The sequence below is a fragment of the Salvelinus alpinus genome, chromosome 3 (assembly GCF_045679555.1).
Source record: "Salvelinus alpinus chromosome 3, SLU_Salpinus.1, whole genome shotgun sequence".
Lineage (NCBI taxonomy): Eukaryota > Metazoa > Chordata > Actinopteri > Salmoniformes > Salmonidae > Salvelinus > Salvelinus alpinus.
Genome location: NC_092088.1, coordinates 61,307,399 through 61,331,519, shown reverse-complemented (window position 1 = coordinate 61,331,519; position 24,121 = coordinate 61,307,399). Strand labels below are relative to the sequence as shown.

Below are 24,121 nucleotides of genomic sequence, written 5' to 3'. Positions count from 1 at the left end.
AATGTTTGGAAATCTTAAATTGCATGTTGTTGCATTAGGGAATTAAGTGTGTGACTATTCAAATAGGAAATGTATGAGGTATCAGGTGTGACAATACGGGTTAGTTGGTTAGCTTGTCGAGTTACCAGCCATGTATTTCACTTTTAATTTATAATTTTCAATAAACAGGCCTTGTGAACCCACTCACTTCCTTAACGGAAGGAATGGCGCGGGTCTGCCATGCCAAATAGAGTCAATTTTTGGCTAGGCACACACCGTCACAAGTTCACAACCTACAAGACCTTGTCAAAGCAATTATCCGTGAAGTAAACACATGCAAGAGATTACACAATTTCCTATAAATAAATTGTTAATTGCAATATATATAGCTTTTATTATTCATCAATATATATGCTAAAGATCCTATTTCCGTCTGGCGGTGGTATTTATTTTCTAATTAAGCTAAGTCCTTTAACAGTTAAAACGCAGAGGTGAAGCTCTTTAAAAAGTATACGTTGCTACACGGCACCGGACCTGGCTAGCTGGCTAGTTCTTTTCCGCACGAGTTTCGGACGGAAGCGTAATGACAATGTTGTAACCAGCTTGAGTAGATTAGATCGAGTAGATTTTCTTGCAGTTGACCGAATGTCCGAAAAATATCGAGTATTTGACACTCGTGGCATTGGATGGCTGACTAAGCTATTCGTGAATGTCACCAAGAACATAGCCTAATTACGTGATGTTGGTGTGGATTTTATTTACACGTTGACTTTAAAAGGCAGCTCAAATATTTTACATACCAGAGACAGTTGCACTGTCTGAATCGCTAATAATACTCCACTCCTGTTAGACACTGACGATCATTGTATTGGTTTCCCTCGGAAAATATGTCTGGTTCTTCTTTACCACACTGATACATTGACACAATCTAGCAATACTGTTTATATCAAGCGGCTTTTGATAGTGTAAAACATGCATGTAGCCATACTGGATACAACACAATTTAAAGCGTAAATCCTTCTTGTGTCAATCCCTTCAGGGCAGCCCTCTCTCCCTCCTCTCCCAGATGCAACCTATGGTCTCGAGTCAACTCAGCTCTGGAGTAAAGAGTTATCGGGAAAACATGGAATGGAATTCACGTTTGTCCACTTTCTCTAATTAGTATACGTATCAAACTTCTATCAAACTACTTCAAACCCTAGACAACCCTTAAACAAGCTGATGTTCTGCTTCATAGTCTGTATTAAAGTTAATAACTGTTTTACAACTGTGTAATAATAACACCTTTAAAAACACTAACCTGCTACACACAAGTGCTATATGACCCGATATTTAGCAAATGATAAAGTGTTTGGGCAGTAGTTGACATGTTATTATTAATTGACACGTTTATGGTTTTATTGTGCACTTTTATTTTATTTGATCAGTGACGTCATTGACATGCGCCGGTGCAACTCTCGATCTGTGCACGATGAAGGGCACTAGTGGTTGGTGATCATAAAAACACGTGCCTTCACCCTTCATACATTTAACCCAGGTAGCAAACTGGTTTTGTTGCTGTTTTTCTAATAACTTTTGGCTATTAATTAGCTACGGATGACTCTCAAAAACAGGGACCGAAAACTGAACTCACAGACTTGTCGCTCGGTGAAGTTGTCTCCGCGAGCGCCCGCTAAGCATGTTTGTTTACTTGGGGAATCCGGAAGGGCCTGAGGCTGCCTGCAAATGCTAACGCGCCCGCTAGCTCCATTGTGCAACGTTCGTTCATCTGATAGTGTTGACCTTGCAGCGGGTAAGATGGCTAATATACGTTATCAATACAGCAACAGTCGATTGAACTGTGAGTAACTGTTTGAACAGTCCATTCAATGGGGGATTGAAAATTGTATTTAGCTAGCTAGTTAAAGTTAATCTGCTAACGGTAACACGATAACGGTTAGGTCGACTTCAGTGATAGCTAACGTTAGCTACGTTCAATGACAGTTACTACTAGCTACTAGTGCTAGTTTTGTTTTGATACGTGACTAACCGGCTAGTAGCTACTTAGCTAGCCAAACCACACCATGTCTTGATTTATACTTTGTTTCAGTGATCAACTGACGTTAACTTTACATACAATGTTATGCCTCATCATTATGTGCCTCCCCGGCAAGGCAATAATGTCTTATTGGCTGTCCAATTGTGATGTCGAGTGATATCCTTTTTAATTGTGGGTGAAAAGGTAATTATATATCTGTTGTTTTTTATTCTTTCCATAGTTATGGATGCATTAGTGTCTTGATTGAACACACACATCATGGCAACTGAGGCTGCAGTCTCCACCCCTGGTCGTCCTGCAATCCCCAACCACTCTCAGGGGGACTATCACTTTGTCCGCTCCTTCGTAGCTGGAGGTAAGTGTGGCTGCAGACTTAACTAGTGATTATAATACAGAAATGCAATACAGAACATATAGTAGTACACATCCAGTGACACAAACCCTGGTTCTGATGAGCTGCATGGCGTGCAGGCTTTTTGTCCAGCAATAACGGACTACTATAATCTAAATCAGGGATGGGCAACACCACCACATCGAGAGCAAAACATTTTAGCAGCCCCCCTCTTGAAGGAAGAGATTTTTTTGTTTTTGTTAATGTTGTGCAATTCTAGACATTTTGCCATGGTGCATAGAGACAATTTTGGATTTTTAAAGCAAGTTTTCTGCAATTCTACACATTTCAACATGTGTTGGAGAGGAAAATTGGCTGTTTTACAGCTAATTTCCTGTAATCCTACACATTTTGCCATAGAGTGGAGAGAAATGTTTGCAGTTTTTAATATTATATCTGAGTGAGGCTGACTAACAAAATCAATGTGGGCCCCCCGGCCGATTATTCAACCATGAATACTAAGTTTAGATAGCTGGCCACTAGACTAATTTGCCAATCTAAAAAAGGTTAGCTGACATGGGCTAATTGAGTGACTATCAGTGACTGACATAACAAGAGAGAAACTGCTGTTGCACAACCAAATTTCAAAATTGCACCCTGTGTATTCTACTATTCTTACTTGCATCAGTATGTGGAAACCCCGACTGAGTTGTCAGAGGGCCTTCCGTGGGCCGCCAGTAGCCAATCCCTGATTTAAAATAATGGTTTAACCTCACCAGAGATCCAGAAAAGAAATAGGTACAGTCTAAGGTTGAATAACTGGAACAGGGTTATGAAGATTCATAGATATTTCCTGACAAAACCCACTCCCTTTTCCTGGAGTAAATAACTGCGTCAAGCCGGTATATTCTAATTCTTTATTTGAACAGTGTAACAGTATAGCTTCCGTCCCTCTCCTCGCCCCTACCTGGGCTCGAACCAGGGACCCTCTGCACACATCTACAACTGCCTCCCATGAAGCATCGTTACCCATCGCTCCACAAAAGCCGCAGCCCTTGCAGAGCAAGGGGAACAACTACTTCAAGGTCTCAGAGCGAGTGACGTCACCGATTGAAACGCTATTAGCGCGCACCTCGCTAACTAGCTAGCCATTTCACACCGGTTACAACAGCATGACGTGAAATGGAACTGTTAAATTATATGGAGTGGCTATGGATACAGAGTTTCTCTATCTCAATTTGCCCAGACTAAAAATATGGATATTTCTGTGCATGTGTAGGATTTTTATTTTTACTTGGCCGATTTCCCACTCCGGTGCCTACTTAGCTGCAGTGCTGAGTGCTCCACAGCCGCTACCACCTCCTTGATCGTTTTTGTCTGGTCACTGATGTAGCCTACAAACTTCATGTTGTACACACAACTGTTCGACCTATTGCATTCCATGCCTCAGTAAGCATAGGCACTATTTCATGTTATATTTTCAGGAGTTCTTACAAACTTTGTTGTCAGTGTTACAAACATAAGTACGACACAAACAGGCAGTCTAGTGATTACATTTTCTTCTTAGCTGCTGAGTTACATGCAGCTATTTACTCTCGCCACGATATCAGCATATATGGCATAACTATGGCACAGGGCGACGCACAACGAACTTGCCAATTGTCAGACTCTTTTTAGGCAGACAGGCAGTCAAGTAATGTTCTTTTTTCAGGAACTGATATATGGCAGCAGCTATAAAGATGATCTTACAGCATCACACAAAATGTGTCAATCGTGTAGGGACTGCGTCCTGCTTGTGCAACTGCAATATCCATTACAACAGACAGAGAAGGTTGTAGCCTTCATAAAGTATTTACACCCCTTAACTTTTTTCACATTTTGTTATGTTACATGGTGGGATTACATTTTTTAAATTTAACTATCATTTTTTTGTCAACGATCTACACAAAAATACTCTGTCGGAAGTGGAAGTCGTCCTGCTCCTGAGGCAGCAAAGCATCCCCAAACCATCACACTACCACCACCATGCTTGACTGTTGGTGTAAGGTTCTTACTGTGGAATGCAGTGTTTGGTTTTCGGCAGGCATAATGGGCCCCTTGTCATCCAAATAGTGAGACCTTTGACTCATTTGACCATAGAACTTTCTTCCAAGAGTCTTGGTGATCATCCAGATGCTTCCAGGTGCTTTTTGACAAACTTCAAACAAACTTTTTGAGTCAACTTTTTGGCCTCACGTCCTGGATGACTTGCCTTAAAGAGCAGAATTCATAGTTCCTTCTATTATCAGATAATTCTACAGGAGAATGTCAGGCCAGGCGTCTGTGAGCTGAAGCTGTAGCACAGCTGGGTCATGCAGCAAGACAATGCTCCAAAACACACAATGAAGTCTAAATGAAATTGTTTTTTTAGTTTTGGAATGGCCTAGTCAAAGTCCCGACCTAATCCTAATTGAGATGTTGTGGCAAGACTTGAAACGAGCAGTTTTTATACTTGGAAAACTCACAAATGTCGCTAAGTTAAAGCAGTTCTGCATGCAAGAGTGGGCCAAAATTCATCCACAGCGATGTGAGAGACTGATCAACAACTATAGGAAGCATTTGTTTGCTGTCATTGCAGCTAAAGATGGCACAACCAGTTTTTGAGTATAAGGGGGAAATTGTTTTTTCACACAGGGGATTGAGTGTTTCATAACTTTGTTAAATAAAATAAGTATACTTTTTTTGTTATTTGTGAACTCAGGTTCCTGTTATCTAGCACTGTATGTAAACGTTATAATAATCATGGTCGAATTACCGGCCAGGGGGGCCCCACTTGATTTTGTTAGTCAGCCTCACTCAGATATCATATTCAAAAATGCAAAAGTTTCGCTCCACCCTATGGCAAAATGTGTAGAATTGGAGGAAATTTGCTGTAAAACACTTGAGTGTTTCCATTGATCTGAGGTCCTAGCAGTATGAATGGGTGTCTGAGCTGTGTTCTAGTAGTTTAAACAGACAGCTCGGTACATTCAGCATGTCAACACTTCTTACAAAAACAAGTAGTGATGAAGTCAATCTCTCCTCCACTTTGAGCCATGAGAGATTGACATGCATATTATTAATGTTAGCTGTCCCTGTACATTTAGGGCCAGCCGTGCTGCCTTGTTCTGAGCCAATTGCCGAGGTCCCTCTTTGTGGCACCTGGCCATACGACTGAACAGTAGTCCAGGTGCGACACAACTAAAAGGCAGAGCAGCGCTTTATTATGGACAGACTTCTCTCCATCTTAACTATTGTTTTCCGAGAATTTACAGCGCAGCTTTTGATAGTCCTTGGTTGGTGTCCAACTAAATTATTTGTTGCGATTGGAAACGTAATAAGATCGTGGTCCGATTGTCCAGGCTTAAGGAAAAACATTTAGATCCACTATCAATTTCATGGGCCAACTTGATCCATGACCAGAAACTTCATGACAAGGCCAAAGTGATCTATAGTGAATATAAATATACATGCAAAAATTTCAAAGATTTTACTGAGTTACGGTTCATTAAAATAAATTCATTAGGCCCTAATCTATGGATTTCACATGACTGGGCAGGGTTGCAGCCGTGGGTGGGCCTTGGAGGGCATAAGCCCACCCACTTGGCTGTCTGGCCCACCCGCTGGTGATCCTGGCCCAGCCAGAATACGTTTTTCCCCACAAAAGGGCTTTATTACAGACAGAAATACTCCTCAGCACCCCCCCTCAGACGATCCCGCAAGTGAAGAAACCAGATGTGGAGGTACTGGGCTGGCGTGGTTACACGTGGTCTGTTGTTGTGAGGCCAGTTGAACTTACTGCCAAATTCTCTAAAACATAATTAGAGACAATTTAATGTTGATTTTTCTACCATAAAACTATGTGGCAATAGCTCTGGTGGGCATTCCTGCAGTCAGCATGCCAATTGAACGCTCCCTCAACTTGAGACATCAGTGGCATTGTGTTGTGTGATAAAACTGCACATTTTAGAGTAGCCTTTTATTGTCCCCAGTACAAGGTGCACCTGTGTAATGATCATGATTTTTAATCATCTTCTTGATATGCCACACCTGTCAAGTGGATGGATTATCTTGGCTAAGGATAAATGCTCACTAACAGGGATGTAAACAAATTTGTGCACAACATTTGAGAGAGAAAAGCTTTTTGTGCAAATGTTGTTCAGTGTAATATGCACTAATTCAAACTAACGCGTCTCGATTCCGGTTTGAGCAAACATGCATCTAACAGATTTGGCACAGCACGGAGATTAATTTAATGTTTATTATACTCAGTCAAGCTCAGAGATGCTCATGTTGTGGGTGTCTGTATCTCTCTGGGTGTGTTTAGGTGTAGCTGGATGCTGTGCCAAGTCCACCATCGCTCCTCTGGACAGAGTAAAGATCTTACTGCAAGCCCATAGCCCCCACTACAAAGATCTGGGTAAGGTTTGGATAACTCTGCTGTTCTGAAATGGAGTGTTTCTCTTCCTGTAAACTTGTCTGTTGGTTGTCAATTGGTTTGTCAGTGCCACTGATGTATTCCCCCTCCCATGTAAATGTTGTATCATGTCCCGTTTAATTAATCGGAGATGTTTTATCTTACACCAGATGGCACCGGAAACTAGGCAATGACATCACACTGATCTTTCTTCTTTTTGTCCTTTGCTCTCTCTCCCCTCCCTCCATCTCTCCTCTCTCCTGTAGGAGTGGTAGCCACTCTCCGTGCTGTGCCAAAGAAGGAGGGTTACCTGGGGCTGTATAAAGGCAATGGGGCTATGATGGTCAGGATATTCCCCTACGGAGCCATCCAGTTCATGGCCTTCGACAAATACAAGAAGATCCTCAGTAAACAGCTGGGCATCTCTGGACACATCCACAGGCTAATGGCCGGTTCTATGGCAGGTGAGAGGATCAGTGGGAAGAATCCAAAAAAAGACAATAGGAGGCCTGTATAATGCAGAGAAGATACTTCCTGATTATTTTTCAACAACAATAGTTTCCACAGTAGATACAACAACAGTTAAGTATATTTTATCTGACCATGTTGTTGTTGTTGTTGCTTAGGGATGACAGCAGTGATATGTACGTACCCTCTGGATGTGATCAGAGCCCGTTTGGCATACCAGGTGAAAGGACACCATCGCTACACAGGCATTGGAAATGCCTTCCAGACTATATACCTAAAGGTGCCTTTTATTTGTTCCTCTCAGTTTAAAATTATACCTGTAATTTGAGAGCGGTGTGCAAGTTTCCCTCCTGTGTTTGTGTTTATCTTGAGTTGAGGCTCAGCTGTTGGTGTTCTCTTTTTAAAGGAAGGAGGCATCCCTGGCTTCTACAAAGGTCTCATCCCAACCCTTATAGGCATGGCTCCATACGCAGGTGAACATACACACACACACACGCACATACAGTGTTGTCAAGAGCTTTCTGTTGAGTTTTGTGGGCCTCATTTCTTCTGCCCTCATCTTCCAGGGTTCTCGTTCTTTACCTTCGGCACGTTGAAGAGTCTAGGTCTGGCCCACTTCCCAGAGCTACTGGGGCGACCGTCCTCAGACAACCCAGAGGTGATGGTGCTGAGGACCCACGTCAACCTGCTCTGTGGAGGGATGGCTGGAGCTATCGCACAGACCATTTCGTAGGTTGATTGATTGACTGATTGATTGGGTGTTTGACTGATGGATTCATTGGATTTTAAAGACCTACGTCAACTGCTCTGTGGAGGGGTGGTTAATTGGTTGGTTGATCGATTTGGTTGGTTAACTCATTTGCACTCTCTTTCTCTCTCTGTCCCCCCCTTCTCTTCCCCGTCTCCTCTCCCAGCTATCCTCTGGATGTTGCCAGGAGAAGGATGCAGTTAGGAGTGGTGCTTCCTGATTCTGACAAATGTCTGTAAGTGGCACTATTTACCCCTTCCTCTCCAAACCCAGAGCTCCTATTACAAAATGAAGTGCTGATCTAGGATCAGGTTTCCCTTTCCATATAATCCAATTCTAAAAGGCAAAAAGACCCTGGACTAGACTTAGTAATGGATATACAGTATACTGGGGTACTTTGAAATAGCTGTATGATTTTCAATACCCTCCCCAATTTCTATTATTTACATTTTTATTCATAATGTCAATTGAACCAGTCGCATGGTATGTTTGTCTACAAAGAGCTACATGGAGCAAATGGAAGTTTTGTGATGTGATGATCCACTGTTGTTCAGCAGAAGAGAGGTGATCAAGTTACACTTGAAATTCACTACTAATATTTGCCAGCAAAATATCTTATAACTATGTTAACTATCTAATTCTCTAGTCAGGGTTTCAGCCATGCATTTGGTTTGCTAACTTGCTAGCTATAGGTGGCTAGCTTGCAAGATCTTGCTTCTTGGTTACAGCGGAGACAATCATCCCCTCCTGGATCAAGTGTGAGTAGTCTTTTGAGATAGTTGTATGAGCTGGGTTCTTTGTCCTTGAAATCACATTATATTCGCTTGATCTTGTTAGCATTTAGCTAGCGTCCGCTTTGGGAATTCACTAGTACTTTGCTAGTGCCTTCAGAAAGTATTCACGCACCTTGACTTTTTCCACATTTTGTTGTGTTCAGGACTAAGGTTCAAGAGTAAAAATGTGCTTTACAAGTCACATAGTAAATAGCTTGGACTCCCTCTTTGTGCAATAATAGTGTTTAACATGATTTTTGAATGACTACCTCATCTCTGTACCCCATACATACAATTATCTGTAAGGTACCTCAGTTGAGTAGTGAATATCAAACACAGATTCAACCACAAAGACCAGGGAAGTCTTCCAATGTCTCGCAAAGAAGGGCACCTATTGGTAGATGGGTAAAGCAGACATTGAATATCCCGTTGCGCATGGTGAAGTTATTAATTACACTTTGGATGGTAAATACATAGACCGAGTCACTACAAAGATAAAGGTGTCCTAACTCAGTTGCCGGAGAGGAAGGAAACCACTCAGGGATTTCACCATGAGGCCAATATTGACTTTAAAACATTTACAGACTTTAATGGCTGTGATAGAAGACTGAGGATGTGTCAACAACACAACACAACACAACAACACATTGTACTTACTCCACAATAGTAACCTAATTGACAGAGTGAAAAGGAGACCTGTACAGAATAAAAATGTTTCAAAACATGCATCCTGTTTGCAACAAGGCACTAAAGTAATACTGAAAAAGATGTGGCAAAGAAATGTTTTTCCTAAATACAAAGTGTTATGTTTGGGGCAAATACAACTCATTACTGAGTACCACTCTCCATATTTTCAAGAACAGTGGTGGCAGCATCATGTTATGGTATGCTTGTAATCTGAAAGACCTGAAAACGGTTTTCTAGCAATGACCAACAACCAATTTGACAAGAGATTGAAGAAATTTGAAAAGAATAATGGGCAAATGTTGCACAATCCAGGTGTGGAAAGCTCTTAGAGACTTACCCAGAAATACTTACGGCTGTAATCACTGCCAAAGGTGCTTCTACAAAGTATTGACTCAGGGGTGTGAATACTTCACTCTGATTCCGTATGTGTTATTTCATAGTTTTGATGTCTTCACTATTATTCTACAATGTAGAAAATAGTAAAAATTAAGAAAAACACAGAAATGAGTAGGTGTATCCAAACTTTTGACTGGTCTATATTTATTTGTTTTATTTTGGGGGAAAACACCCCTTGTGGGAAAACACCCCGTTAACTGCTGGTTATACCGCATAGCCCAGTATGGTACAGGAACGGTATGAAGGTATGGAACTCTGGATACTGCCCAACACTACCCTGGACCTTGTTTGAATACTTAGAAAAATCACTTAGGTATACGAGTTTTGTGGAGTGTCGGGTATTATTGAGTCCTAAGGCCTGGTTGGTCTTCCAGAAGACTGCAGCTGTGTATCAGGCATGCCTTTCAAAGTTTGCCTGCTTCACAGTGGCAGTAGAAATACTTCACCACCTGACACTATGCTTCTAGAATTTATCCTCGTAATAATGATTTTCTCGAGGTGGACAACCTCTGGGTTGTCAGGGCAAGAATAGACTACTCACTTAGAGTAAGACTGAGTTACTATGTTCTACTCCATACAATGAGAGCTTGTGTTTTAGATGATGTCAGTCCCGAGCCTGTGTACTGTGTCTGTATTAAGCAGCTCTGTCTTTGAGGTGTAGAATGCCGAAACAGACTGGCACTGGCAGAATAACCTATTCTGAACATCTTTAACAAATATATTTTTTGGGGGGGAGGGGCAACATTTTATTATTATGAATTAACATATTACAATGTAATAGATAAGTACCTGGTAAGCCCCGCACTGTAAAATAAAGAGTAACTTTGTCTTCCTACTTGTCTCCCTCTACAGTACCCTGACCAAGACTCTGAAGTATGTGTACAGTCAGTATGGGATGAAGAAGGGTCTGTACAGAGGGCTGTCTCTCAACTACATCCGCTGTGTGCCCTCTCAGGCTGTGGCCTTCACCACCTATGAGTTCATGAAGCAAACCCTCCACCTCAACTAGCTGCTCCCATCCATCCAACTCCACCCTTCATCTCTGCATAGCTGGATTGGGGCACGTTCACTAAGGCTAAACACTCTGAAACGTTTAGAGAGAGACCGCTACGAGAGATCTTTCTATCTCAAAACAGCCTGACCGAGAGCATTCACTGGGGCTATACATTCTGAAATGTTTAAGAACTTCCTTAGAAACTCCCTGCGTCTCAACACAAACTGACCAGGGAACTATTAATTGGACAACATTTTTCTGAACGTCTTTCAGTGCCCTGAATATTCCTTATTAGATGTGTTAATTTACCCTAGTAAAGCTTTTCTGTTTTAAGGAGGTCGGCATCTGCTTGGAGGTATTGAACCCTGCTACCAGAGGAGGCCATTGGGGCTCAGCCACTGGAGCCATGCTGAGCCCAGTCGCTCTTTGCCCCAGTCGGAAAGCAGATGAAGGCACTGGGCCCCATGGCAATGCCTCAAACAACTGGCAGTGCCAATCCAGTGCCCCCGTCTGTTCTCAGCTCCTGCTTTTGTGATTCTCTCCCTCTTATAATGTCGTTCTAAAACCGCCCAACCTGTGGCTGTGGACAACACCCCGGCAACTATTGCCATGGATACCTATGGACAATGACTCCCTCTGCTTCGATGGGTGGCTATGTGCAATGAACCCCTAACAACTGTCGTTGGTAATGCCATAGCAACCCAATTCTGTACACTGCCTCCCACCCTACCTAAGAAGTCACACAGACAATAACGGAGGGGAAAGTCACACCGGGCAATCTGCCTTAACATAATCGGAGGTCTTCTTTTCCTCATGTACCTACCTGACACTTGTGAGTACAAACCTAGATGCATAAAATAATGAAACAAGGATTTAAATGTGTAATATGTCTGTTTTTATAAGTTATAGGACAACTCCTACATTTTATGAGAATTAAGAACACTCTCCCCAAGCTTGTGTTTAACACAGAACTGTGCTTTATGAGCGTCCTGAGTTTAGTAGAATCCAAAGGATAAAATCCCAAAACATCACATTCAGTTTGTTCAAAACTGAACATCAAATTGTATTATTTTGATGGTCTCCAAAAAGTCTTATTGTCAGACATTGAAACAGGTTTGCCCCATGCAGTTTAACAGATATAACAGGTGTGTATCTGTAGGAGTGTTGTCTTTGGTATTGACGTGTGTGTGTTTGTGTCCATTCAGGGTTTAGTGTGTAGTAAGTCTCTTCTCTACTGTGCAGGTTTGGGGTCCAATGCCTTGTTGTATACAAGTTGCTATTTATGTATTGTGTTCCTATCCACAAAGCCTCTGTGCACTTTGCCAATCTTTTACCCGTATAACCAACAGATCTATATAGATAGATATCTATCTAATTGCAACAGAGACATAGAACACATAGTGTCTGAAATGCCAACCTATTCCCCCTATATAGTGCACTAGTCAGGCTCTGGCCTAAAGTATTGCACTATATAGGGAAAAGGGTGTCATCTTGGACATAACCATGGCTGCTAGTCAGTTTTTACTTTAACCAGGCCAGCTTGTCATTGGCTACGACGTAACAATGTAGGCTAACGTTGGGTACAAGGCAGTGGTGTAGGGTGCAGAAACAGTCATGTCCTAATGATGGTGTGTACCTACCTGAAGAGGATTTTGAAATGATAGAGATTTCTGTTGAGGAAAGAGTCTAGCAGGGTTGCAAAATTCAACTTTCCCAAAATGCCCTGCTTTCCCAGATATTCCGGTTGGATGATTTTGATATTGTTCCTGTGAGATGACAATGAACTGAGGTAGGCTGTGGACTGACAGTGGTGGTTTTAACATGTTGTGTTTTCTTTACCTCTTGCCTACATTTCCCTGTGTTCAGGTGTGTGTCACGGGGTGTAGAAAGCATTTGTCAGCTACTGATCAAGATCTAGACACTAGTATTAAAAGATATGCTATTAAATGTATCCTATGTAAGAGTTGCTATATAGTTTAAGCACCCAAATGGAAACTACTTCAAGGGGGGAAAAAACTAGCACTTTGGAGCCTTTGGCTTTTTTGTGTTAATTTATGAAAGTGTAGTGTGACTGTGTGGCCATAAGGTGTCCACAATGAGTCAGTAATAAGTTTACCGACAACAATCATCTGTAGCCTGCCCTGCATGTAACTAGACATACATTACCATGCTGAAGCCTTCATAAACACTACTACAGCGACGTATGTATTCTGATCTGTCCATGTATCATCATGATGACTTTGGATATGTCATTTTCCTCTTGGTTTGAATGTACATTGTGCAGCATCTGTGTTCTGTACCTGTATTCATGAAGTGTCAGTTTTGCCTTTTCAATCATAATGAATAAGAGGGGGACCTGATGTCAGTACTAGTGCTTCGTGACAATATGCCCTGTTCTTCTCTTGTTTAGCAAAATGATGTAAGGAAGTCATAAGAATCATAATGCACATCTCACTGGTCTCAAGTCACTTCCTTTCCCAATCTACTGTACTTTCCGTCACCTGCACTGAACGAGCTGGATAGGTAAAAGCTACTTCCTGGTAGGCACATTGTTTTCCCAGACTTATTCCACTTTAAAAATGAACTACTTTTGATTTATAAAAGTTTAAATTCGCTATTCAGAAAAGTCTGTTGAGCCCTCTCCCACTAGAACAGTGTTGCCCGAACTCTGTCAAAAACATTTCGTTTTTTTTGCACTGCACAGCTGATTCAAATAATAAACAAATCATTAAGCTTTGATTATTTCATCTGCTGTGTAGTGCAGGGGCAAAAAACTAAACGTCCCCCAGGACCGAGTTTGGGAAACGCTGCGCAAGAATGAACAATATTGATAGGACAGGCGCTTGTCAGTCACAATGTGAGCGATGACCGGGAAACACTGCTGGTTTGACAATCTGCTGTCTGTCTCACCTCCAGGTACCTGTGGGATTTGTGTGCGCTGTAGTTGGTTTGAAGTCAAATTTCTTACAGATAGCAAGATGCGCCTTCATCGTGGTAACGATGAGTCGAAATCCACTGAGCCTAATTATTGTTTTCTTGCACATTTGTTTTATTTTGTGTGTTTCCTATAGCCAGCCACGTAATCGTGACGCATAGACTATTTACTGTGCTTTGATTGACGACCGAACAGAAAATGTTGACTAGTTTATAAAACGTGTCAAACTGACTGAATAAAAGTGAGCTCCTATATCCCTTTGGAATTCATAAATCAAACAACGTAGTTATATGTTCATGGGATCGCTCCTGGACAATTTATCCAAAGATCTCGTTTGTATTTTCCTAGGATATGAAGTCCATGCCAGCAGCATACCACCCTGCATACCACTGCTGGCTTGCTTCTGAAGCTAAGCAGGGTTGGTCCTGGTCAGTCCCTGGATGGGAGACCAGGTGCTGCTGGAAGTGGTGTTGGAGGGCCAGTAGGAGGCACTCTTTCCTCTGGTCTAAACAAAGATCCCAATGCCCCAGGGCAGTGATTGGGGACACTGCTCTGTGTAGGGTGCCGTCTTTCGGATGGGACGTTAAACGGGTGTCCTGACTCTCTGAGGTCATTAAAGATCCCATGGCACTTATCGTAAGAGTAGGGGTGTTAACCCCGGTGTCCTGGCTAAATTCCCAATCTGGCCCTCTACCATCACGGTCACCTAATAATCCCCAGTTTACAATTGGCTCATTCATCCCCCTCCTCTCCCCTGTAACTATTCCCCAGGTCGTTGCTGCAAATGAGAACGTGTTCTCAGTCAACTTACCTGGTAAAATAACGGTAAAATAAAATAAATAAAAATAAATGTCGGGACTTTCCAGGTAGTGGCGCAAAATTGAGTGTGACTAGTCAGTGTACCGAATCGCATCAGTGAGAGAACTGTTAATTTGGCTCCCTCTTTTGCATACTGGTATTAAAAAAAAAAAATCTGAGAAGAAGGTGAATCCTCGCTGCAGGAACAATAGGTAGTGGAGCGAGAGCCTCGTTTTGTTCTAAATATGCTAATTTTTCTTTGTAATTAATTTCTGTAAAATCAGAAATATATAATACTTGACTGATATAACCCTTTTTTATTTATTTTTTTAAATTTATTTTTCAAGATAATGCCTTATTTACTTTATCTTGAACAACAAACATTCTGCCAATTTATATATTGCAGTAAAACTGTAAATACAACTTTAATCTTAAGGGAAGACAGGTTTAATGTTAAAGGTTTTAATGTTTGCCACTTAGAAAATAGTCCTGATCATATAGGCCTAGAAAATATCCAAAACAACTAACAATACACTGAATTCACACATTTTCAGTAATTTAAATTGTAAAGTCATGTCTTTCTACACAATACCACAATTAATTTTACCAATCTGGGATGTATACTCGAAAAAGTATTCAATCATTTGGCTGTGTATTTGAGATGTAATCAAGGCATTAGAATGTACCAGAGGCCACCAAAATGGAGCTCGTTCGGCCAGGGATGGCTACTTTTTCTACTTGGCTGGCTAGTCTGTGTAGTGAGGGAAAACACTATAGGCAGCTTTACATATTGCTTTCACCCATCCTGTGTTTTCAGATCAGTGCAGATGAAGGCGAGGAGAGGAAGCCACTAGACTATTGAGATGCACCCTCAAACTTGAATGCCAAGCGACAAAGGGGGAGGTAGTACTTACATGTTACAGTGCTATAACAAAAAAGTAAAACCATACTTTCTTTGGAGCACTAATGCCCTGTCCCAATGCTCATCTCTCTCCTATGAGATTATGTTTACCTATGATTTCTCCCAGCCCTTTGCTTACACTTCTAAGCCCATATCATTGATGCTCAGACTTTATCCTCTATGGTGTTTAGTTCTTTTGGAGCTAGAAAACTTTACACAACAGTGCATAGTTGACTGAAACCGGGGTTGTGTTCAGTATAAACGGGAGAAAGATTTTCATTTGAAAATGTTAAAGATTTATGATTTTATTAAGATTCCCATTAGCCGACGACAGACAGTCTTCCTGGAGTCCGACACATAACGAAAAATACTTTACAATGTACGTACATTTAAAACTTTAACATAGACATGACAGACTTATATATAAAACATTAAATAAAAAAAATTAAAACACCAAAAAATATGAAAGAATTATGTGTGGGTGTGTGTGCACATCTATCAGTTGCACATACAGTACCAGTCAAAAGTTTGGACACCTACTCATTCCAGGGTTTTATTTTATTTTTACTATTTTCTACATTGTAGAATAATAGTGAAGACATCAACTATGAAATAACATATGGAATCATGTAGTAACCAAAAAAAAAGTGTCAAACAAATCAAAATATATTTTATATTTGAGATTCTTCAGTAGTAGTAGCCAACCTTTGCCTTGATGACAGCTTTGCACACTCTTGACATTTTCTCAACCAGCTTCATGAGGTAATCACCTGGAATGCATTTCAATTAAATGGTGTTCCTTGTTAATTTGTGGAATTTCTTTCCTTAATGCATTTGAGCCAATCAGTTGTGACAAGGTAGGGGTGATATACAGAAGATAGTATTATTTGGTAAAAGACCAAGTCCATATTATGGCAAGAACAGCTCAGATAAGCAAAGAGAAATGTTGCAGAGAATAAGTTCATTAGAGTTAAATGATTGCAGCCCAAATAAATGCTTCACAGAGTTCAAGTAACAGACACATCTCAACATCAACTGTTCAGAGGAGATGGTGTGAATCAGGCCTTCATGGTCGAATTGCTGCAAAGAAACCACTACTAAAGGACACCAATAAGAAGAGACCTGCTTGGGCCAAGAAACACGAGCAATGGCCATTAGACAGGTGGAAGTCTGTCCTTTGGTCTGATGAGTCCAAATTTGCGATTTCTGGTTCCAACCACCGTGTCTTTGTGAGACGCAGAGTAGGTGAACGGATGATCTCCGCATGTGGGGTTCCCACTGTGAAGCATGGAGGTGTGATGTGTGGGGGTGCTTTGCTGGTGACACTGTCTGTGATTTATTTAGAATTCAAGGCACACTTAACCAGCATGGCTACCACAACATTCTGCAGCGATATGCCATCCCATCTGGTTTGGGCTTAGTGGGACTTTCATCATTAGTTTTTCAACAAGACAATGACCTAAAACACACCTCCAGGCTGTGTAAGGGCTATTTGACCAAGAAGAGTGATGGAGTGCTGCATCCGATGACCTGGCCTCCACATTCATCCGACCTCAACCCAATTGGGATGAGTTGGACGGCAGAGTGAAGGAAAAGCAGCCAACAAGGGCTCAGCATATGTGGGAACTCCTTCAAGACTGTTGGAAAAGCATTCTAAGAATGTGCAAAGCTGTCATCAAGGCGAAAGAATCTAAAATATATTTTGATTTAACACTTTTTTTGGTTACTACATGATTCCATATCTGTTATTTCATAGTTTTGACATCTTCACTATTCTACATTATAGAAAAAAAATTAAGAAAAACCCTTGAATGAGTAGGTGTGTCCAAACTTTTGACTGGTACTGTAAATGTCAGTACATACATACACACAAATTAAGTCAGATGGGGGAGAGGTGTTGCTTTATTTCTTTTTTTACATTTTATTTAAACCCGGTTTGCTGTTTACTTACGCTATGAGATGAAAGGGAGTTCCATGCAATCGTGGCTCTATAATATTGTACGTTTTCTTGAATTTGTTCTGGACCTGGGGACTGTGAAGAGACCCCTGGTTCACAATCGCAATCACACGGCACACTGTCCTAACCCACCTGGACAGGAGGAATACCTATGTAAGAATGCTGTTCATCGACTACAGCTCAGCATTTAACACCATAGTACCCTCCAAACTCGTCATTAAGAACCTGAGTCTCAACCGCGCCCTGTGCAACTGGGTCCTGGACTTTGACGGGCTGCCCCCAGGTGGTGAGGGTAGGAAACAACACGGCCTACAGGGAGGAGGTCAGAGACCTGGCTGTGTGGTGCCAGGACAACAACCTCTCAACATGAACACCTCTCCCTCAACATCAACATGAACACCGCGGAGTGTGGTGTCAGGAAAATAACCTCACACTCAACGTCAACATAACAAAGGAGATGATCGTGGACTTCAGGAAACAGCAGAGGGAGCAGCCCCCATCCACATCGACGGGACAGTAGTGGAGAAGGTGGGAAGGTTTAAGTTCCTCGGCGTACACATCACGGACAAACTGAAATGGTCCACCCACACAGACAGCGTGGTGAAGAAGGCGCAACAGTGCCTCTTCAACCTCAGGAGGCTGAAGAAATTTGGCTTGTCACCAGAAACACTCACAAACTTTAACAGATGCACAATCGAGAGCATCCTGTCGGGCTGTATCACCGCCTGGTACGGTAACTGCTCCGCCCACAACCGCAAGGCTCTCCAGAGGGTAGTGAGGTCTGCACAACGCATCACCGGGGGCAAACTACCTGCCCTCCAAGACACCTACACCACCCGATGTCACAGGAAGGCCATAAAGATCATCAAGGACAACAACCACCCGAGCCACTGCCTGTTCACCCCGCTATCATCCAGAAGGCGAGGTCAGTGCAGGTGCATCAAAGCTGGGATCGAGAAACAGAAGCTGTTTTTCAATCTCATGGCCATCAGACTGTTAAACAGCCACCACTAACATTGAGAGGCTGCTGCCAACATACTGACTCAAATCTCTAGCCACTTTAATAATTAAAAATTGGATGTAATAAATGTATCACTAGTCACTTTAAACAATGCCACTTTATATAATGTTTACATACCCTACATTACTCATGTCATATGTATATACTGTACTCTATACCATCTACTGCATCTTGCCTATGCCGTTCTGCCATCGTTCATCCAAATATTTATTTGTACATATTCTTATTCATTATTTTACACTTGTTAGTTGGGAAATTGTTAGGAATTGTTAGATTACTTGTTAGATATTACTGCACGGTCGGAACTAGAAGCACAAGCATTTTGCTACACTCGCATTAACATCTGCTAACCATGTGTATGTGACCAATAACATTTTATTTGATGTCTGGTGGGGTAAGTACAGTGCATTCGGAAAGTATTCAGACCCCTTGACTTTTTCCACATTTGTTTACATTACAGCCTTATTCTAAAATGGATTACATAGTTTTTCCCCTCATCAATCTACATACAATACCCCATTTTAAGACAAAGTAAAAACGTTTCTTTTTTTTTTAGCAAATGTATTAACTGAAATATCACATTTATATACAGTTGAAGTCGTAAGTTTACATACACTTAGGTTTGAGTCATTAAAACTCGTTTTTCAACCACTCCACAAATTTCTTGTTAAACTATAGTTTTGGCAAGTCGGTTAGGACATCTACTTTGTGCATGACACAAGTAATTTTTCCAACAATTGTTTACAGACTGATTATTTCACTTAATTCACTGTATCACAATTCCAGTGGGTCAGAAGTTTACATACACTAAGTTGACTGTGCCTTTAAACAGCTTGGAAAATTCCAGAAAATTAGGTCATGGCATTAGAAGCTTCTGATAGGCTAATTGACATAATTTCAGTCAATTGGAAATGTACCTGTGGATGTATTTCAAGGCCTACCTTCAAACTCAGTGCCACTTTGCTTGACATCATGGGAAAATCAAAAGAAATCAGCCAAGACCTCAAAGAAAACTGTAGACCACAAGTCTGGTTCATCCTTGGGAGCAATTTCCAAACGCCTGAAGGTACCATGTTCATCTGTACAAACAATTGTATGCAAGTATAAACACCATGGGACCACGCAGCCGTCACACCGCTCAGGAAGGAGACGCATTCTGTCTCCTAGAGATAAACGTACTTTAGTGCGAAAAGTACAAATCAATCCCAGAACAACAGCAATGGACCTTGTGAAGATGCTGGAGGAAACGGGTTCAAAAGTATCTATATCCACAGTAAAACGAGTCCTATATCGACATAACTTGAAAGGCCGCTCAGCAAGGAAGAAGCCACTGCTCCAAAACCGCCATAAAAAAGCCAGACTTCGGTTTGCAACTGCACATGGGGACAAAGATTGTACTTTTTGCAGAAATGTCCTCTGGTCTGATGAAACAAAAATATAACTGTTTGGCCATAATGACCATCGTTATGTTTGGAGGGAGAAGGGGAGGCTTGCAGGCCGAAGAACACCATCCCAACTGTGAAGCACGGGGGTGGCAGCATCATGTTGTGGGGGTGCTTTGCTGCAGGAGGGACTTGTGCACTTCACAAAATAGATGGCATCATGCAGCAGGAAAAATGATGTGGATATATTGAAGCAACATCTCAAGACAGTCAGGAAGTTAAAGCTTGGTCGCAAATGGGTCTTCCAAATGGACAATGGACCTCATGCATACTTCCAAAGTTGTAGCAAAATGGCTTAAGGACAACAAAGTCAAGGTATTGGAGTGCCCATTAAAGCCCTGACCTCAATCCCGTAGAACATTTGTGAACAGAACTGAAAAAGCGTGTGTGAGCAAGGAGGCCGACAAACCTGACTCAGTTACGCCAGCTCTGTCAGGAGGAATGGGCCAATATTCACCCAACTTATTGTGGGAAGCTTGTGGAAGGCTACCTGAAACGTTTGACCCAAGTTAAACAATTTAAAGGCAATGCTACCAAATACTAATTGAGTGTATGTAAACAGTGGAATGAGATGAAAGAAATAAAAGCTGAATAAATCATTCTCTCTACTATTATTCTGACATTTCACATTCTTAAAATAAAGTGGTGATCCTAACTGACCTAAGACAGGGAATTGTTACTAGGATTAAATGTCAGGAATTGTGAAAACTGAGTTTAAATGTTTAAACTTCCGACTTCAACTGTAAGTTTTCAGACCATTTTCTCAGTACTTTGTTATAGCACCTTTGGCAGTGATTACAGTACGAGTCTTCTTGGGTATGATGCTACAAGCTTGGCACACCTGTATTTGGGGAGTTTCTCCCATTCTTCTCTGTAGATCATCTCAAGCTCTGTCAAGTTGGATGGGGATTGTTGATGCACAGCTATTTTCAGGTCTCTCCAGAGATGTTCGATCGGGTTCAAGTCTGGGCTCTGGCTTGGCCATTCAAGAACATTCGGAGACTTGTCCCGAAGCCATTCCTGCGTTGTTGTAGCTGTGTGCTTAGGGTTGTTGTCCTGTTGGAAGGTGAACCTTCGCCCCAGTCTGAGGTCCTGAGCGCTTTGGAGCATGTTTTCATCAAGGATTTCTCTGTACTTTGCTTTGTTCATCTTTCTCTCGTTCCTGACTAGTCTCCCAGTCCCTGCCACTGAAAAATCTCCTCACAGCATGATGCTGCCACCACCATGCTTCCCCGAAGGGATGGTGCCAGGTTTCTTCCAGATGTGACGCTTGGCATTCAGGCTAAAGAGTTTAGTCTTGGTTTACTCAGACCATAGGAATCTTATTCTCATAGTCTGAGAGTTTTTAGGTGCCTTCTGGCAAACTCCCAAGTGGGCTGTCTTGTGCCTTTTTACTGAGGAGTGGCTTCCGTCTTGCCACTCTACCATAAAGGCCTAATTGGTAGTGTGCTGCAGAGATTGTTGTCCTTCTGGAAGTTTCGCCCATCTCCACAGAGGAACTCTGGAGCTCTGTCAGTGACCATCGGGTTCTTGGTCATCTTGGTTTTTGCTCTGACGTGCACTGTCAACTGCGGGACCTAATATAGACAGGTGTGTGCCTTTCCAAATCATGTCCAATCAATTGAATTTACCACAGGTGGACTCCAATCATGTTGTTGATCATCCTTGAGATGTTTCTATGTAAACATGATGTACCTGAGCTCAATTTGAGGCTCATAGCAAAGTGTCTGAACACTTATGTAAATAAGGTGTTTTTGTATTTGTAAAAACGTGTTTTCGCTTTGTCATTATGGGGTACTGTGTGTAGATTCAGGATTTTCTTATTTATTTAATCAATTTTAGAATAAGGCTGTAACGTAACAATGTGGAAAAAGTCAAGGGGTCTGAATACTTTCCGAATAGCTCTGTTGATTATACAGACATTTTGGCATTTTTAACACATTGTTTCTCACAAAAACAAGAATTGATGCGGTCAATTTACTTTGAACTTAGAGAAACTGACGCGCATGCTGTTGACATTTTCCCTCTGTGTACATTGAAGGGCAAGATGTGCTGCTCTGTTGTGGGTCGGCTGCCGCTTTTCTAGGTCTTTTGCAGCACTTGACCATATCACCGGACAATAGTAAAGATTTGATAAAACTAGAGCGTGCAGGACTTTTAGTTGACTGTGGTGTTAAAAATGCTGAACATCTCTTTATCACACAGACTTCTCCCCATCTTTAAAACAAATTAATCAATATGGCTTGACCATGAACATTTACAGTCTAAGGTGACACCAAAAAGTTTAGTCTCCTCAACTTGCTCAACAGCTGAACTTAGGGAATGATTTGTACCAAATGCAATGCTTTTGGTTTTAGATATGTTCAGGACTAGTTTATTACTAGCCACCAATTCCCAAACTGACCAACTCTTTGTTTTAGGGTTACAGTGATTTTACTACCTGTGGTTACTGACATGTTACTGACATGTATAATGTTGAATCATCAGAGTACATAGACACACAGGCTTTGTTTAATGCTAGTGATAGATCATTAGTAAAAATGTAGAACAGTAAAGAGCTGCCTTGCGGAATACCACACTTTACTTGTTTTACATTATAGAAGCTTCCATTGAAGAAAACCCTCTGTGTTCTATTGGATAGATGGCTCTCAACCCATGATATGGCAGAGGATGTAAAGCCATAACACGTTTTTTCAGTAACAGATTATGGTCAATAATATCGAAGTTTGCACTGAAGTCTAACAACATACAAAATCATTAATGTCATTTCAGTACATGTTGAGTGCCCTACTCTATAAGCAAGCTGAAAGTTTGTGTTCATTTGCCCAGAGAAATAGCATTGTATCTGGTCAAACACAATTTCTTTCCAAAAGTTTGCTAAGAGCTGGCAGCAAGCTGATTGGTTGGCTGTGAGAATCAGTAAAGGGCGCATTACCAATCTTGGGTAGTCAAATAACTTTAGCTTCCCTCCAGGTCTGAGGACAAACACTTTTCAGATTGAAGTAGCATCTCCTTTTCCGTTTCAAAATGTTTTATCCTATTTGGTGTTTACTGAACGTGGCCCTGTTAACTGTTTTGTTAACCCCCACATGGGTTTTAGACATAATGTATTCTATTTAGCTTTGGATAAAAGCAAATTAGTCCTGCGTGCATACATTTTACACATGGGTGGTCCTGGGAATCGAACCCACTACCCTGAGCTAAAAAGGACCATAATTGTCTCTGTAAATGTCTAATTAGAGTGAGATTGGTTGCATTAATAAGTGGAGCGCCTGTAATGAATGTAGTAATGTGTTTATTCTGTAGGCCTAAATCATACTGTTGAAACGCTATGGTCCGAAATCCTAACTTGAGATCTACAGTGCCAGGAAAAGTATGTGAACCCTTTGGAATTATTTGGATTTCTGCATAAATTGGTCATCAAATTTGATCTGATCTTCATCAAAGTCACAACAATAGAAAAACATGGTGTGCTTAAAACTAATAACACACAAATTATTGTATTTTTCTGGTCTATATTGAATACATAATTTAAACATTCACAGTGTAGGTTGGAAAAAGTATGTGAACCCCTATACTAATGACTTCTCTAAAAACGAATTGGAGTCAGGAGTCAGCTAACCTGGAGTCCAATTAATGAGATGAGATTGAAGATGTTGGTTAGAGCTGTCTTGCCCTATTAAAAAAAAAAAAACTCATAAAATGTGAGTTTGCTATTCACAAGAAGCATTGCCTGACCATGCCTCAAACAAAAGAGATTTCAGAAGACCTAAGATTAAGAATTGTTGACTTGCATAAAGCTCGAAAGGGTTAGAAAGTATCTCTAAGGGCCTCCCGGGTGGCGCAGTGGTCTAAGGCACTGCATCGCGACCAAGAGGCTCATGGGGCGACGCACAATTGGCCCAGCGTCGTCCGGGTTAGGGAGGGATTGGCCGGCAGGGATATCCTTGTCTCATCGTGCACTAGTGACTCCTGTGGCGGGCTGACTAGGTCGCTAGGTGTACGTTGTTTCCTCCGACACATTGGTGCGGCTGGCTTCCGGGTTGGATGTGCGTAGTGTCAAGAAGCAGTGCGGCTTGGTTGGGTTGTGTTTCGGAGGATGCATGGCTCTCGACCTTCGCCTCTCCCGAGTCCGTACGGGAGTTGCAGCGGTGAGACAAGACAGTAACTACTACTAATTGGATACCACGAAAAAGGGCGGTAAAATTTTAAAAATTA

The 24,121-nt window shown here is 41.6% G+C and overlaps 2 protein-coding genes across 3 annotated transcripts in view; both read left to right on the top strand.

Annotated features, from left to right (window-relative positions):
- The first annotated feature begins 1,404 nt into the window (after positions 1–1,404).
- Positions 1,405–11,721, top strand: LOC139571081 (solute carrier family 25 member 16-like). 2 transcript variants are annotated; one of them, XM_071393608.1, is made up of 9 exons: positions 1,405–1,771; positions 2,238–2,372; positions 6,694–6,786; positions 7,050–7,247; positions 7,410–7,531; positions 7,658–7,724; positions 7,818–7,980; positions 8,166–8,234; positions 10,708–11,721. In XM_071393608.1, the coding sequence occupies exons 2-9, from the start codon at positions 2,276–2,278 to the stop codon at positions 10,862–10,864; spliced, it is 966 nt and encodes a 321-aa protein (XP_071249709.1). In that variant the 5' UTR covers positions 1,405–1,771; positions 2,238–2,275; the 3' UTR covers positions 10,865–11,721. The 2 variants fall into 2 exon arrangements, with proteins under 2 accessions (XP_071249709.1, XP_071249710.1); XM_071393609.1 differs by having other exon boundaries at positions 1,690–1,819.
- The window catches only part of LOC139571080 (polyunsaturated fatty acid 5-lipoxygenase-like), a 29,586-nt gene continuing 17,039 nt past the window's right edge, over positions 11,575–24,121 (top strand). Inside the window, exon 1 of the mRNA XM_071393606.1 lies at positions 11,575–11,681. Coding sequence (XP_071249707.1) covers positions 11,663–11,681 — 19 coding nt within the window. The 5' untranslated portion in view covers positions 11,575–11,662. The remainder of the gene's footprint in view (positions 11,682–24,121) is intronic.